The 16,107-nt window shown below is 39.9% G+C and overlaps 1 protein-coding gene across 8 annotated transcripts in view; it reads left to right on the top strand.

Moving 5' to 3' along the window:
- The window catches only part of MAST4 (microtubule associated serine/threonine kinase family member 4), a 307,392-nt gene that overhangs the window by 216,055 nt on the left and 75,230 nt on the right, over positions 1-16,107 (top strand). For all 8 annotated transcript variants that reach the window (XM_087741356.1, XM_087741355.1, XM_087741354.1 and 5 more), the window contains one exon: positions 9,601-9,689. In XM_087741356.1, coding sequence (XP_087597482.1) covers positions 9,601-9,689 — 89 coding nt within the window. The remainder of the gene's footprint in view (positions 1-9,600; positions 9,690-16,107) is intronic.

Raw genomic sequence — 16,107 nt, 5'->3', positions numbered from 1 at the left:
TTTAGCAACTTTCTTAATATCTCAGATCCTTTCTAGCAAGGGAGAGTAAGTTATTTAGCAGTTATTCTGAAAGTATTTTACTTTTCAGTCAGAAATTAAATATTGATTTGAAAAAGTATCTTTTAGCTTTAGGATCCTGCCCAAGTAGGAATGAAAAAATTCGGACTCTTGTTCCTAGTAGGTTTGATCTGGGAATGTAGTTTTTCTTCAGCCAGATGCATTGCTCTGGCATTGTCTTACTTGTTCACCCCTTGAATCTTTGGTAGTATTTGCTGAACGTTTAAAGACAACACATTTAATCATCATGTGCTCCTTCATACTTTTGAGAGGTTGAGACCTACCAAATTTAGCAAGGGAAGGAAGAAGCAGTCCTGTCTGGACTCACTACTCCTTTGAGTAAAAATGAATTGTTACTATCTAATTATAGGAGAAAGAAGTCAGGTATAAATAGAAATTATTTTAGGGGTTAAACCAGAAGAGAACTACTGGATTTAAAAGTGAAACTATGTAAAATCTCTCTACTTAAGGCAGCTCCCAATTTCCTACCCTTGAATTTTAGGATATGATTAATTTAGTTGTATTTCTTTGTGATTATTAGGAAAAAGGGCGGAGGGGGGAAGCTCAAAGCTGTCCTAAAAAATTGTGAAATAATGTACGGAAAAATATTTCTAGGAGCTTGTGTTTTACTGGCTTTTCTCATGGGGAGAGTCTCTGGAGTGCAGTGCAGAGCAGACAGTGTTTCATGTGATAAAGTGTACTGTGTAGACTTTTGTTTTAATAAGCCTCTGATTCTTTTTATGTGAAAGTAGCCTTGGCAACATAAATTATTTTGAAGGGTACAAACAAATTGAGGAGGTTGAAAGGAAGATGAAACACAACTTCTGTAGCAAGAAGCAAAGCAGATTCAATCATTTCTTCTCCCCTTCCCCCAACTGGAAATGGATCAGTGTCTTCCAGACATTTACTGAGACACCAGACTTTCTAGGCTGGCTGCATGTATAACCATGTGATAATTTCAGACCATGGCAGACTTTAATCCTTTGAGACTTTATTGAGTTTTGACACCATGCACACTCTTTTGGCCAGGAGAAGCACTCCCTAAAGCTACTCTCCGTGCTTTTTGGGGAATGCTTTCAACGCTATGAGGAGGTCTGTCTGGCTTATCATCCTGGCCCGCTAATTCCATGATATATGGTGAGTTATGAACAGTGGTGCTCGGAGCTGTGGTTGTTGGGAATAAACACCAGCAAGGAAAAAGCAAAGAAGGCCAAGAGGTGGTAGGTCTAAGTGAAAAACAGAATGAGAAAGCTAGGGAGAAGGTGGACAGGGTTTCAGCATGGTAGGTATCTGGATAAACAGGTCTTCTGTCTGTAGTTTGGAGGCACTCCCATGTTTTATCTTAATTCTGAACTATGCTGGCCTCAGTTTCAACTGGAGTTAAAACTCAGGGTATGTGCTTGGCTCCCTTGCAGTACTGAAATGGCCTGGGGAATTGGCTGTGGTTAGTTCTCAAGTCTGGATGGATGTTGTTCAAAGGAAACATGGCTGGAACAGAACCTGGTTCTTTATTGGTTTTGTTTGGATTTTTTGAAGGGCCAGACTGGGTAAAAATGGCCTGTAGATGGGCCGTTCTGTTCAGTGTAAATGTTGAAAAGGCTCTTGCTCTGTGTCTTAACTTCAGCTGGGGGTGAAGGGTGAGGAGGAGATCCCCCAGCTACCTCCTCACCTGAGTCTGACTTCTTGGTGTTGGGAGCAGTAGCAGCCACGGGGCACCAGCCTAGCTTCCCAAACTGGGAAGCTGCTCCCAGCGGGCAAGCGCTGCTTGTGAGTGTCTATGCTCCAGCCTGGCAGACAGCACTCCATATGAGGTGAAACGGCTGGGGATGGCCAAGAGCACATTGAGACCTGTGTTTTAAACCTGCTGTCTGTGCTGCAGCCTTGACAGGCATGCAGTCCAGTAGATAGGGTATTTCCTGTCTAATGCAAATGGTTTCTGCAGGGTTATCTACTATGCAAGTCAAGGCACTGCTTTATTTGGTTAACATCTCCAAACTACTGATGCTTTGATCTTGTATGTATGACACCTTTTTTCCTTAAGATAGCACTTGTTAAATATGATAAACCCATCACTGTGGTTCCTGATTATTATTTCTTTTTCCAGTGAGGTGTTTCTGCCTTTTTTGCATCTCCTGAATTATGTAGAATAATCATTCTTAGTGATTATGTAGGCCAGCCCTGTGTATTTTTCCTCTACTTCTGGCACTAGCTTCCTACTTCTCTTTCTATTTTGAAAGAGTAATATTTGTGCATCAAAGAATTCAGTTAAATATCTCAGTATGATAGCAAACGTGCTGTTCACCTAATAACTTGGTTTATTTCCCTTCCCAGAACGCAAATAAGATTAAAAAAGAAATTCAAGAAGCAGTGGGATTTAAGTGATCCCATCAGCGTGTTCTCAATAGGTTGTATGATACGAAGATGCAAAAACTGCATTTTGTGGATAATGAAGCAGAATTGCGCAGTGGGATGGTTTATGATCCTGAGCATTCTTTTTGTCTGGCGTCCACTGCCTGCCCACAGACTTTATCTTGTATGCAGCTATTTTATGAATATTGTACAACTATGGAGTTAGTAGTTAGCTTAATACTCTTTTTTATGTTACATAATTAAGTATTTATAACAAGTTAAAACTGAATCAGTTGTTTTAGGAAGGAACAGAACAGATAGAAATACAACATTTTAGTTCTGTAGAAGAAACTCGGATTTCTTGAAACTCTCCTGATTTCTCCTGTGTGAGAAGAAGAAAAATTATGGATCAAAATTGCTTAAAAGTGAGGGCAGCCACTAGAACTGAATACATTGAACCCATATCTAACTAGCAAGTACAGTTCAGAAGGCTTAATGAAGGACTTGTTTATTTGTTTTGTAATACACTAGAGGGATGGAGATTGAGAGGCCTTCTAAAGTGTAAGAAGTCTGTCTTTGCAACAGTCTTCCTCAGGTCTGAACAGCAGAGATTTGGCAGATATTTTTGCAATTCTGTGATTTTTCTTGGCAGATATTTTTGCAATGGTGCTGTCTTGCATGCATTTGAACTCTTCAGGCAGTCCATGCAGAGAGTGATCATGCATCCGGTTGGTTGCATTTTAAATTTTATCTTCCCTGTAGATTTTTTGAGAAAGATGAAGAAAAAGACTGAGGTCTTCTCTTTTGTATGGCTGAGGAAAGATGAAGTTCTGGTGGCATGCTGGTAGGTGGTAGTAATGGCAAGGGAACAGGTCTTGGACACAAATGCATGAGTACCTGGAGAGGACCCTTAGCTTACTCTCCATGCATACCTGGCCAATAGCCAAAACTGAAATTGCTCGCTGTAGTGTTGCAAAGATTAAGGATAAACTCTGCCAAACTAGTGCTGCCAGTAGCTGCATACTTCATCTTTGTGCATCGTGTTCATTATGCTTTGACAGCACTCTTGCTTCTTCAGACTAAAACTGGCCTCATTTAAGTTGACTAAACCTTAAATACAAAAGAGTAAAACCTGAATCCCTACATTACAACAGCTAAAATTTAAATCCCAAGACCCTTTTTTTTACCAGCTCATTAAAGACTGATATCGAATAATTCCTCACAGAGAGTGGGATATATAATAAATAGAATGTTTGGCTGTATGTGTAATGTTTTAAATATAGGATTTTATATATATGTCTTCAAATACATTTTATACATGTAAATATGAATGTATATATGTATATGCTTACGTACACATCTATATGCATGCACCAAATTTGGAAAGTGTATATGCAGATGTATAGTCTAGTAAAAATATATCAGGAAATAATGCTAGGTGATACTAAATGGATGTGTGTGGAACATTGAAAGCCATTAAAAGAACAAAAAGAAAATTCTGGGTGCTACTGATGGTATATTTTACTCACATTCAGATGGTTTGCACATTTCTCTCAATGATTATAGCATCTTGAGAATTTACCTACTTCAGTCTAGGAAATACCTCTCAAAATTGTAAACCTTTGCTTCCGTACTCTTCAGTCAGTCTTAGCTATAGGATAGAACAGGGCAGTAACAAATAGTACTGAATGGAGCCTGTGGATTTTGCTCATGTAACCCTAATTCCACAGTATTCAGAGAGGAACATTCTTGGTTGATTCATTTGCTTTTATGAAGTCATCTAGGTGTGGAACTACCATTGCCTGCAGGCCATGTGTTACTTTGACTTTCTAGATCAGGAGATGCTTCATCAAATACAAGCTTAAAGGCTCCTTTTGCCAAGAAAGCTGTTGTGGTATCAGCGTGCGTCATCTCTTCATGGCAGCTGGTTTTTGCATTTGTTTGAGTTAACGTCCCACAGAACTTGCCTGGATTCTGGAGAGCTTGGAAATACTCACTAAACTGCTTTTTAATGCAAAAGACTTCTTTTTCTTTAAAAACAAAATAAAAACAAAAAATCCAAAACAAAACAAGCTAAATTCCTCACTTTAAATGTTTTAATTTTTTTAAGTCACTACTGTGTGCACTGTTGACTCTTCAGTGTTGACATTCATGAAGATAAGTAACTCTGAAGTCATATACTAGCTAGATTCGTAACAAGTTAAATATAACTGAAATATAACTTAAATTTAACTTCCCTGTATAAACAAAGTGGCCACATCTCAAGTATTGCTAGGGACAGTATGTTCCTCCTGAGGTAGTTTTCAGCTATGCAATTTTAAGACCAGAGAAATTGTAACCACCTTTCTATCCCTAGAGCCTTTATGGTCTTGCAGAGCCAATGCTTGTCTTCCATTATTAATCTTTCTTGTGTCTACATGGTCAGGCTTTGCATTCTGGGTATGGCAATAGTTTAATTTTTCTGCACTTGTATTAGCAAATAAAACATTTTGTTTCCAGCCTCTCTTAAAATAGGAGGAGTCCCCTTTTAATCTTTACCTTCAGCTAAGCCACTGAATAGCTTATTACTATGTATTACACTGATAGCAAAATTAAGAAGCTGTGTTGCGGAGTAGTGCTGTACTGAGCATAGCCTGTAAAAGGTGGTGAACTGTCATAATAGCTTACAGTCCAAATCCATCTTCATTAAAAGCGTAGATATTAGTAATTGAGGATGTTGAAATGAAATCATTATAAATGATTAAAGAGTTGCCAAATGTCCCATGAAAAACATAGCAAGTGGTAATCTCTGTTGATATAGCCTTCTTTCCCTACTTTTTTTTTTGGGGGGGGGAAGCAATTAACCTTTACTGCCAGTAATTTGATCACATATTAGCCCTCATTCTAAGGAAGAAAATTCCATTTCAGTGCATACCTCTCACAATTTTTGCCATTTCTCGATTACTCTATCAGGAAACCTACATTTAGTATTTCAGCTCTGGATTAAGTACTTCCTGTCCTAGAAGAACTGGATTTCTGCTTCAACTTTTATTCTACTTAGTGTTTCCAAGAGCTTGTGGAGTGTAGCTCTATTTTAATGGCCATACTAGTACTTTTATCTTGTGCTTTGCTGGTTTCAATCTAGCAGTTCCCATCATCTCTGCCCACATGGCTTTTGTCTGATATGGGAAGAATTGTGGCTATTTAAGGAGTAAGGTAGTCAAGCTTCATGCAGCTGGATTGCATCTTTCAGCAGCTGTGTTTCACCCTTGCTTTGTGATTAACGAAATTGAGCACAAAGCACTTCTTATGTAGTGTCCTCTATTTGTTTTATCATGAGTACTTCTCATGGGAAGCAATGATCATCTGTAGCAGCTGGAGGAGGAGAAGTGACTCGGAGGTTTGTGCGTTGGGCTTTATACTGGAGCTGGGATGAAGGAGGAATTCCCCAGCAGTGAGATGTGGTGAGAAGTCAGGATAGGGAGGAGAGGTGTGAGTGGGCAGGCGCGTCAATGGCGGAGGGCAGGAGGTAAGGCAGAACCTGTCTGTGGTGGATTTGGAAACCAAATAGGAAATTATGAATTGGATTCTAAGATAAGGAACAGTGCCAGTAGTCCAGGGCACTGATGATGCAGTGTAATGCCATCTACTTCCAGATAGGTAGTCATCCAGGACTGTCACTTTAAGTTGTGGGCAATAGACTAAGGTCCAGGAATCTTCCTGGGGCAGAGAAGATGACAAAGAGCAAAAACCGTAATCTTTCTATTCTGTTCCAAGTTTTGCGTGCACCCGAAAGTTTAATTATTGTTGAACATGACTGATTTTGTTTGTTTGTTTGTTTTTTGTTCTCCCCTACTCTCCTCTTCTCCTCGGAAAAAGATGTTTTTCTTTCTCCTTTATTTCAGTGCTCTAAACCCTGTGTCCTGTCTGCTGCCTGGCCTGCTGGTCTCGTCTCTGTGCCGTGCAACCTGATCACAACATGAAATCCAAGGCTTAGAGAATTGCATTTTGAGGGTGTAGTGCTCTGTGGTTTACCAAGGTTTATGTTTCCCTAAATTACAATCCCTGTAGACTGTTGCTGCACTGCTATAACTTTCCTGTGGACAAAGAAGCTTTCTTTCAGGGCTGCCTCTTATCAGTTGGTTTATCTTGTCAGATTTGAATGGGAGAAGAATAGTTTTATGAAGACAATAGAAGGGGAAAGTTACTTCATGTGTTCAGAGATCTAGGAAAAACGATTTTGTCTGCAGAATGGCTTTAACTTCTGAGATTCTTTTGTGTACAGAAGACTTCTGTTTCAAGGCTAAACACAGTTCAGAAAGTAATGCTTTGATACTTCCTTAGTGTGATCCTGCTTCCCATTTGCAGTGTTGTAGCAGCTTAGATCATCTTTCAAGGTTCCCTGAAGACTTTTTTTTTTTGTCACCCGCAAAGAGCCTCTTCTATAATAGCATTATTCTGGGGAAGGAGTTGTGTTTCACGTATTGTACAGGATAGATAACATCGTTTCAAAATCTTTGTGAAACAGAACTGAAAAAACAAAGCTACAGCGAGAGCTCTAGGATGAATTTGTCCTTTCATGCAGTGATTTGCATCTTACCTTACTGGTAAGATAAATAGAGGAGATTTAATGCAAAGATTTTTTTTGAAATGGCAGTTGGGGGAAAGTTTTCTCATTATGTAAGGTCTTGATATTGAAGGTAATGCTATCATACTCCCCAGAAATAATTATTAAAAATAACCCCCCCAAAAAATCAAGATAACTTGAAGTAGATATCTTTGGTAATGATTTGTGAAAGGTGTTGCACTAACTTCACGTGAAGAATGCGAAGTTTGAATTTTAATGTAAAAGTGAATACAAGGCAGTCATTTATTTACATAGGAAATTCTGGCAAAAGTGATAGAACTCTCAATTTCTACAGATAAGGGCAAATGATACTGATAAACCTGTATCTGGAATCATCTTTGTAGCAAAATGAGAGAAGGGTGCCTAGAATTTGTTGAAAGTAATGTTTGTTTTGCTGAGAACATATCCAGGGATTAGATGCTTAAAATGTATCCTCTCCTTGTGACAGGAGATGTGGTGATCCTTTAGATCCCAAACTTCAGCCACACAAAGCTGCTTTAAAGTCACGTAATAGGGTCTCTTAACCCCAGCCTGCACCACAGATGCTGTAGTGATTATTATCACATTATTGTGGATAGATGCAATCTGTGTGTCCTTTAATAAATGTCTAATGAATACCAAAAATTTCTACTGGGTTCAGTTTTAGATTGGAGAATTGCAAAGAAACAGTTATTCAAGCTTTTAAAAACAAGTGTAGCAGATAAAGTAAGGCTTGTCATAGTATGATAGAAGAAAAGTTACCAAAATTACAGTGACATTGCATGAAGCCAAAAGGAAGAAGTTGGACCATTCTTAGATAAGAGAAGAATTGTATATGGATCTTCAGCTGGACAAAATTTAGAGGTGGGGGAAAAACAATACGACTTTGAAATTGTTGTCTAATGAAATTTGGAATATTTGCTTAAGTTCCGTCGTTTGAAAAGTAGATTAAGTGCTGAGTATGTTAAAAATACTTGTAGAAAGCTGAGCTTAATAGATAGATTCCTAAAAAGACGTGTATATAATTTCACATTTAAAAAGTTCTACCTGTGTGTTCAGCTTAGAAATTGCAGTGTATGTCTTAAGTTTTTACTTTTCCAGTGCTCTAAATGTGAATCTTGGAATCATTTCATGTTTTCTTTTCTTACATAGATCTGCAGTAATGATAAGTACGTATACTCATGAGTTAACTCATTGTTTAATTGATTATAATAATTAAGTGACATGGTAATTCATTGTGCAGTTCATGCAAACGAACTTTGCATTAACCCATTAAACAGTTGGAAATGGCACTCTCGCTACTTGACAAAACATTTTTCAAGGGGAGCCTGGTCTTAGTCTTTGAATTTTTTTGCATATCACTGGTATCTTCTATACTGCTTTCATACTCAACATTTCCTCTGTCTTTGTTTTTCTTTTTTATTTTCCTTGTTTTCAGTACTACTTTGGGTTACTTTTGAATCTGTTTTACTTAGCTGTTTATGCTATTAAACTCCATCCTTTTGCATTTTATTCAACTTACACCGTGTCAACACTAATCAGTCTTGCTTTCTGGCTATTATACAGAGATCATAATGTTAGAAAATTCATCTTTAGAGACATCTACAAATATGATCTGAATCTGCTTCTGTTGGAACCTACTGTGTTAATGAAATGGTTTTATGTATGAATTTTTCCCCTTTTAGTGTTTTTGAGTTTTTCTAAACCGTTACAGAAAAAAAATCTGATTGCAGTGCCATAAACATTAGCATATGAACTTAAGTTTATACAGAGTTACGGTCTCTTTGACTTCAAGGTACTATTTTCCTTGTGCGTTGAATGTTTGCAGTGTTGGGGATTTATGTTTGTGAGAATATTCATTATAGTAGAAAGAGGAAAAAAGGAAAACATTTCTGCCAACAAATATTTAAAAACTGTATGATGTATTTAAGAAAAATATCTGCTTTCACAAGTTTAATAGATGTGTTAATTTACTATTTATCTCGCCTAATGATCTTGTGATATGGGAAATTACTGGCTTTGCAGATGAAAAATGTATGATTAAAAAAAGCGCATTCATCTTCTTAGGCATCATCTGTTCCATTGACAAAAGGCACAGATGTGAAATTTATCTCAATAATTAGATTTATAATTATTGTATCATTCTCAGATTGATAAATCATTGCTCTTCCTGGCATGTGATTTGGAGTTACAGTTCATGGAACAGAAATAGGTTTAATCACTGAATGGCAATGCTAAGCTTGAGACTGTTTTTCACATTATGCTTGTATATTTTTATATATTTTAAAAAGTGTACGGCGGAGAAAAAAGCTGCAGTCAGGGAAGAACATTTTGTAAATGACTCTACAGGGGAATGTTGGTCTTTGCACAGAACAGCAAACGTGCAAGCCTGAAAAATATCCATGGTGCATTTTCTTTGGAAACTGCTGTCTTTGCCATTATCCAGTATGATTATAGACTTCCTGGACATGCCTACAAAAACAACAATAGCTCTGATTTTTAATAGGAGACTGGGAAGTGAAGGAACAAAGTAGCAGAATCTCAAAATGTCCGTATGCAGTACATGCTGTATTTCTGATGCTAATGCTTTCCTCTCTTTTTGCCCACAGTTGCAGAACAAGCAACAGGAAGAGTTTGATGGGCAATGGCCAGTCTACAGCTCTGCCTCGGCCTCATTCACCTCTCTCAGCTCATGCAGGTGATTTTATATCTATGTTACTGCTGCTATTATTAAATTCTTAAAATGTCTATATGAGGAAAGGAAAACAGAAGAATTCTCTATTCCACTACTCTTCTTTCCACTGTTTCTAATAGCAAAAAGTTGCATATCATTCTATCCAAATTTCTGTTATATTTAGATCCATAAATCCTAGGTTATGGTGAGAAGCAGTCCAGAAATACCTACCACGGATCATGTAGCTATTTTTTATTTCCCCACCTTGCATTCTGACATTCTGATGCATTTTTCTCTCTCCCTCTGCTGCCTCTTTCTCCTCTTCCTCCCTCCCCCCAGCCTTCTGGGCCTCGTTCAGTGTGAAAAGGATATGAAATAGCTTGCGCACATTCTAAAGGTAGTGGAGTCGGTGAGCAAGGTGTTACATTATATTCCTAGTGCTTTTGCTGCCTAGGATTTCTGGTGCTAGGCACATTCCTGGAAGTTTCTGTGCTTCACTTTACATGGCAATAAATTGATGATCGTTTCGTTTTGCTTCTAAAGCACCTGAAGCTCCTAAAGATTGAGTGAAAGTCCATAAATAAATATTTTATTGATAATGATTGTCTTCATTTTAAAAAGGAACATTTTTAGCATATCAAGACACATTTTCTCAAAGGTTTTTTGTCTCTTTATGTTTTTTGGGCATTGGCTGTGACTACATGTCAAAATGAAAGCCCCACGCCAATCTTTGTGTAGGCAATGACACTGAATACTTCGGAGAACTGTTCTCAGATGGATATCAAAAGAGAAGGTGCAGAGTTTCAGTTGAATTTTTCAAGAGGGTGGTGTGTTTAGTAAGGCATCTCCAGTTTTCTTGTGGAAGAAACATTATTAGAGGAAAATATGGTGGTGGTTTTCACTCTTGAGCAGCAGGCTAATACAACCAGGAATCCAGACAACATGAAGATCTGTGAAGAGTTCAAGGCAGCAGAGCTTTTAAAACAAGCAAGCAAAGAAAAACATGGTGCAGACTATTTTAAAACTGAAAAATTGAATGTTTGGGATCCTTCTCTGGGTCCCCCAAATGCAGAAGTCGCCATTTGGAACAGGGGATCTGTGGTCACCGTAAAAAGAGGCTTTAGTTGTGCTGTGCTGACTTGATGAAAGCAATAGCAATGCGTGCTGTGAGAACTAGCATGTCTGCTGCTGTGAGTGACTCTACCACCCGTTTGGAAACTGATGGCTTAGACCAACGATGCCCATTGGGCTTCAGAAGTGGAGTGACCAGCATGCGTTACCTGGGACCTGAATATAGGTTGTGTATTTAATAAATGCTGAAGCGTTCCTGTCTGGCAGTGGACGTGTGCTTTCAGCAAGTTGCTTTATCTTTTTGAATCGATTTCTCAAACTGTAAAAGGGCAATAATACTGCTGATATCACAGCTGTTGACAAGTGGCTCTGAAGGTAGAAAACTGATAGTATAAGGATTAAGATAGGTTAAGTGTAAGCTGTTCTCTTCCTTCAACTCATCAGTATGTACTGTGTATTCAGAAACCTATTGTGGAAATTTGGCAACTTCTCCAGTTACCCAGGATACAGTAGGTTCTCTTAATGCTGATACATTCTCCCAAGGTATGTGTGCCGAACACTTCAGCAGCACTGGGAAATCTCAGATATGTGATGAAAATTTGCATGTGTATGGCTGGCTCTGTTATTAGCTTGCCTCTATGTATAGTTAATTACAGTAAATATTCACACAACCATTGGCTCCTAGCTCAGCTGCCTGGTGCGCCTAGACTAGTTCCCTGAAGGGGCAATTTGAAGTTAAAGCGTGCTCAGAGACACCCTTGACAGGTTTTCTGCTTTGTGTAGTGATCAATTAGATACTGCCTGGAATTGACTTGGTAGGCAAATTTTTTGTTTTTAATTTGTACTTTGAATCGTTGTGAATGTCATCCTAATTCACACAAATAAAAAAAGATGCAAATTTCATGGTTAAAAGCACAGCAAAGCCACATAAGTTACGAATTTTCATCTACATATACAGTAAGAGTTCAGTGTGTCAAGTGTTTAATGTATAGAAATCCTTGGTAACCTCGGTCTTAAGAGACATTGTGGACTTTTAGTGGTGCTGTGTTCTTGTGTTGTCCGAGCCACCAGCTCTTCCCTGCCCTGGCATCTGCACACAACTCACCTCCCTGCTCTCTGTGGCAGCCTGTACTGGAGGCCTGGTTTCTTGCAAAGTGCAGCAGAGGGATGTCACAAGAGGCAGCGTGTGCTGTACAGCCTGCTGGGTTTATTCTTCCTGGCAGTCCTTGGCTGGGAAGGATTACTCCAGATCGGAGAGGCCTCCTTGACTCCATTGAGAGAACCTGGTATATCTCCTGTCCAGCTAGATGATTTTAGGGTCTTTTTTGACTACATCTGGAAAGTAGCTGGGAATGGTGAGATTCTACTAGAAAAGTTCTCTGAGTCAGAAGTGTTTATTTTGCAGCCTGCACCAGACCTTCTGCCAGGAGCATGTACTACAAGCTCCAAGTCTCAGAGGGACTGAAGATGACCCTCTCTTAACACCTTCACATCTTTCTTATTAGTGTTTGCTGCTGGAGGAGGAAACAATAGGAGCAGAAGAGTGAGAGGGAAACAAAATAATTTCCAATCCTAGAGGAGGATGGAGCAAGCTAAATGTGCAGCAAAGTATCGGTGCTCACGTTCACTGAAGCCAGGTTTATTCATTAGACTGTCCTTGCCTGAAGCATGGTAATAACATGCATTTTTGGCAAATATGTCCTAGTAAGATTATGCAGAATATGGAGGACACTGGAGAGATCCTGCTCTTCAAAAAATTTTCTTGCATGTTGTCAGAGTTCAGTTTCATGCAAGGAATCTGCCCAGGTGAGTGCAGGTGCAACAGATTAGGCTGCTCGGATGCTAACAGGTAATCTAACTTCATGTGACATTGCACAATTGTTTGCCACTGGGCTGTCAAAGGAAGAGACTCATTCTTGGGTCTGCCTTTCAAGGGGCTGAGTCTAACTGATGATAGAGCTGAGAACTTGAGCCATTGAGAACTGTTTCAGTCCCACTTGTCCTTAGAAACATTTAGTTCCTTCATGTCGCACCTTTTGATGGGTCATTTTTTTCTCACTCAGTTCTGTGCAGCAGTCCTCCTGACTGTAGGAGAAAGAGATAGGTTGCAGCAAGCCCAGGCTGTCAGCTTTCCTAGCTTCTTCAGTCCTGTTTGATCTTCTCAGCATCTTTATACATGCAGTGAGAGCTATTCTCTTTCCACTTTCCCTCTTCTTTGTTTCTATTGTATCTGTCTTCATTACCTTGCTTTCCCCCTTTAGGAAAACCCTAACATGCTTCTGTGAGTCTTTAAAAAAATCAAAAGCACTGGTGAAGAAGACGTGTGGGCTCTGAAAGTTCCACTTCACTATGCTCTAGTCCCATGTCTTACCTTCCCTGTTTCTTGGGGACCTCAAGGACCCTGTTCAAAACACAGAATTTTCTTCTGGTTCTGGAGGAAGGAGAGGTAGTGCTTTACAGGTCCTTTGTAGTACTTCAGTAGGAAGATGAGCTATTTTGATTGTAGAGAGTCAGAACACGTTCATCTGTCAGCCAGCTGGGTCCTGGCTCAAGTAGAAGTCTGTCTTGTGGTACTCTTTCAACGTGACTGGAAACACAACTTTTGGACTTACTTTAATATGCTTGGACATAGTGATGTATACGTAACAGCATTTTAGGCCAGAAATTATGATATGCAATTATTTCTGTCCATATGCTGCAAGTTTACATTTTACTGTCTTTTCATGTTGTCACGGAGGTACACTAAAACTAACCCAAACGAAGGACAAACTCAGACAACTTTATTGCACAAAACAACCAAAATCACACAACAGAAACCAATGAGAAACAGGGGTAAACGAAAATCAATCAACACTCTGATAACATTTAACACATAACAGGTTCAAGGCATCAGTCAGGGTGCTGTTACTACACGTCAGCGCACACGAGAATGATGATCCAAAGTGGGGACACTCACTTGCAAAGGGGGGGAAACTCTCTTCCTCTCATGGGTACCCAGAAGATGGAGTCGCTCACCAGGAGCGGGGGGTGAAGGTGAGAGCTCAAGGACATAGCCAGAAGAAGGTGGTGAGGGTACTCAATCCTGGGAAGTTTCCTCAGGCGGCGTCCCAACCCAAGGGGAGTAGTTTTGAACGCAGACCCACTGCTCTGAGAAGACGACTCCAAGGGGGTCTCTGGCGGCGCCCCATTTGTACCCTGGGTCAGATCTGAGCTGTGGTCATCACTGGTCATGATCCAGAAGCTTCTCCGAGCCAAGGTGCCTCATTGGCTGCAGACCCTGCCTGGAGACTGAGAGGGTCCCGCCCCTCCTGCTCTCCCTGCCGAAGGGTGTATGGGTCTGCGGCCATGGTAGAGCAAAAGGCGAGAAAATGAGAAAAGCTGGTGATCACCATATTGAAAGCCCTGATCTTCATTGCAGTGGGGCAGAGCAGAGTGTACCATAGCTGTCACATCTTGGAAAGTTAATTGAACTTTGGCTTGATATGTCAGGCTGGCATCAGATAGCCCCACCATGGCCTATCTTCTGACATAGTTCTAAGAACAATCACATTTGCTTCAAGGTGAGAGATTGGAAGGGAGATCTGTGAGGCCGCTTTCAAGGTCTGGGCATACTCTGAAGTCACTTTGCTTTGGTTTTGGAAAGGAAGTGCCCAGAGGTTCTTTGCTGGGCACCTTCCTGATTCCATGGAACAGGAAAATGAAGGACATAACCTGCTGTGGTTTGAGTAATTCAGATGGAAAGATGGATAGATTATGTATGACCCGGATTGCTCATGCCTTTTTAAAACCATTTTGCCTTCTGGTTTCATACTATTGACGCTTTTCTGCCAGATCTGTTTCTCTTAGGGTACTGTATCCCACTACTGTACTCCCTACCGTCAGCATACTCCAGCTATCACTGGGGAGAGCCTGCTGTTGCCTTTACTGAAAAGAGTTCCATTAGATGCTCTTATTTTAGTGGACTAGGTTCTTGGCTTCATGTTTGTACCATCTTAGTTGTTATAGCAGGTCCTTGTCCCTTTATTATAGGCTATTCAAGCTGATGGGAGTCAAGATTGTCAGACTCTTCAAAATCCACCCAGGATCAATTTCTGTTAATTATGAACTTAATAATCTTCAGTTTTATCCTGGGCCCTTCTTGTATAGTCCTAATAAGATTCTTGGCATTGCTTGGGAATGCAGTGCCTCAGAAGTACCTGAAGTCAGTTTTTTCATCCCTTGTGAGGACACCCTTGGATCTACAAACAATATGATACATGATACAAACAACCTGTTTGTAATCTATAATACAACCAACCTGTTCCCTTCTACATTAATTCGTTGCTTGTTGGGAGAACAGGCAAAATACATACTTAGTTACTTTTGCTGGCATCTCATACCTGAGATGAGTTTTATTTGGACAACCAGTTTAAGCTACCTGTTTTTTTCCCCCAAGACCTCACATGTCTGAGGGCAAACAAGTGCTATGCATCCTCTGTGTCAACTGAAGCAAGGTGAGTGAAGGCGTGTTATAAATCTCAAGGTGGAGCTCTCTTAGTCAGAGTGCGCTGCATTAGCTCTCATGCCAATATCTATGGCTTTGCTCAGGAATGTTTTCATCTTTGCTATCTGCAGAGCAATCATTTAGAGATCGGGCTGCACCTTCAGAAATAATGTGCCATTACTTTGGACCTCCTGAAGAGCTCAGGTGCTACTAGGTAATCATAACAATCTGGACTGGAGTTAGCCAAAACAGATTGGATGTGAGCAGTGTTGCTCTATTTTAGAAGAAAAGCCGCTTGGTCATAATCATAATTTTTTGAGGTGCATTTTATGCCCATGTTCTTCCTTGTAGTCCTGTTCTTCTCCCAGATACAGTCTGAACTGAAGGCGGCTGTTCTCTGGTTTAGGTGGACATTCATTGAGCAGGACCAGTGGCCCAAGTTTAGGATGATGATAATTGCCCCATATGCAAAAATCATACAGAGGTCTCAGGCAAATTTCTCTCCCCCTTCCCAATTTTCATTGTTTGCTCTGGAGATAATAGAGGATTGTTCCTACAGAGAAGTCTGTTGTTAATCTTTACAGATGCAAGCTGAATTGGACAAACACTGAATACTTACGTAAAGTTTTTTAATTGTTAGCCTTACCATCTCAGTCATTCTCAGATTTCATGTGGTAGGATGGGAGGGGAGACAAGTGAGACAGCACCACACTGATGAAGTAAGTATATTGTGCAGGGTGCAAATAGTGCATGAGTAGCACCTGTCAAAGGGGCAGATACATTTGTAAGCAACAGTGACCATGAAGGCTTGTGGGCTATAGTAAAGAGTGATTAGAGCAGTAAGTAGTCTTAAGGCTTGAGAGCACACAGAAAGATAGAAGGTCTGAG

Source organism: Nipponia nippon, unplaced genomic scaffold (genome assembly GCF_047370975.1).
Source record: "Nipponia nippon isolate SJK-2023a ecotype South Korea unplaced genomic scaffold, ASM4737097v1 scaffold_8, whole genome shotgun sequence".
NCBI lineage: Eukaryota > Metazoa > Chordata > Aves > Pelecaniformes > Threskiornithidae > Nipponia > Nipponia nippon.
This window is presented reverse-complemented; position numbering and strand designations above follow the sequence as displayed.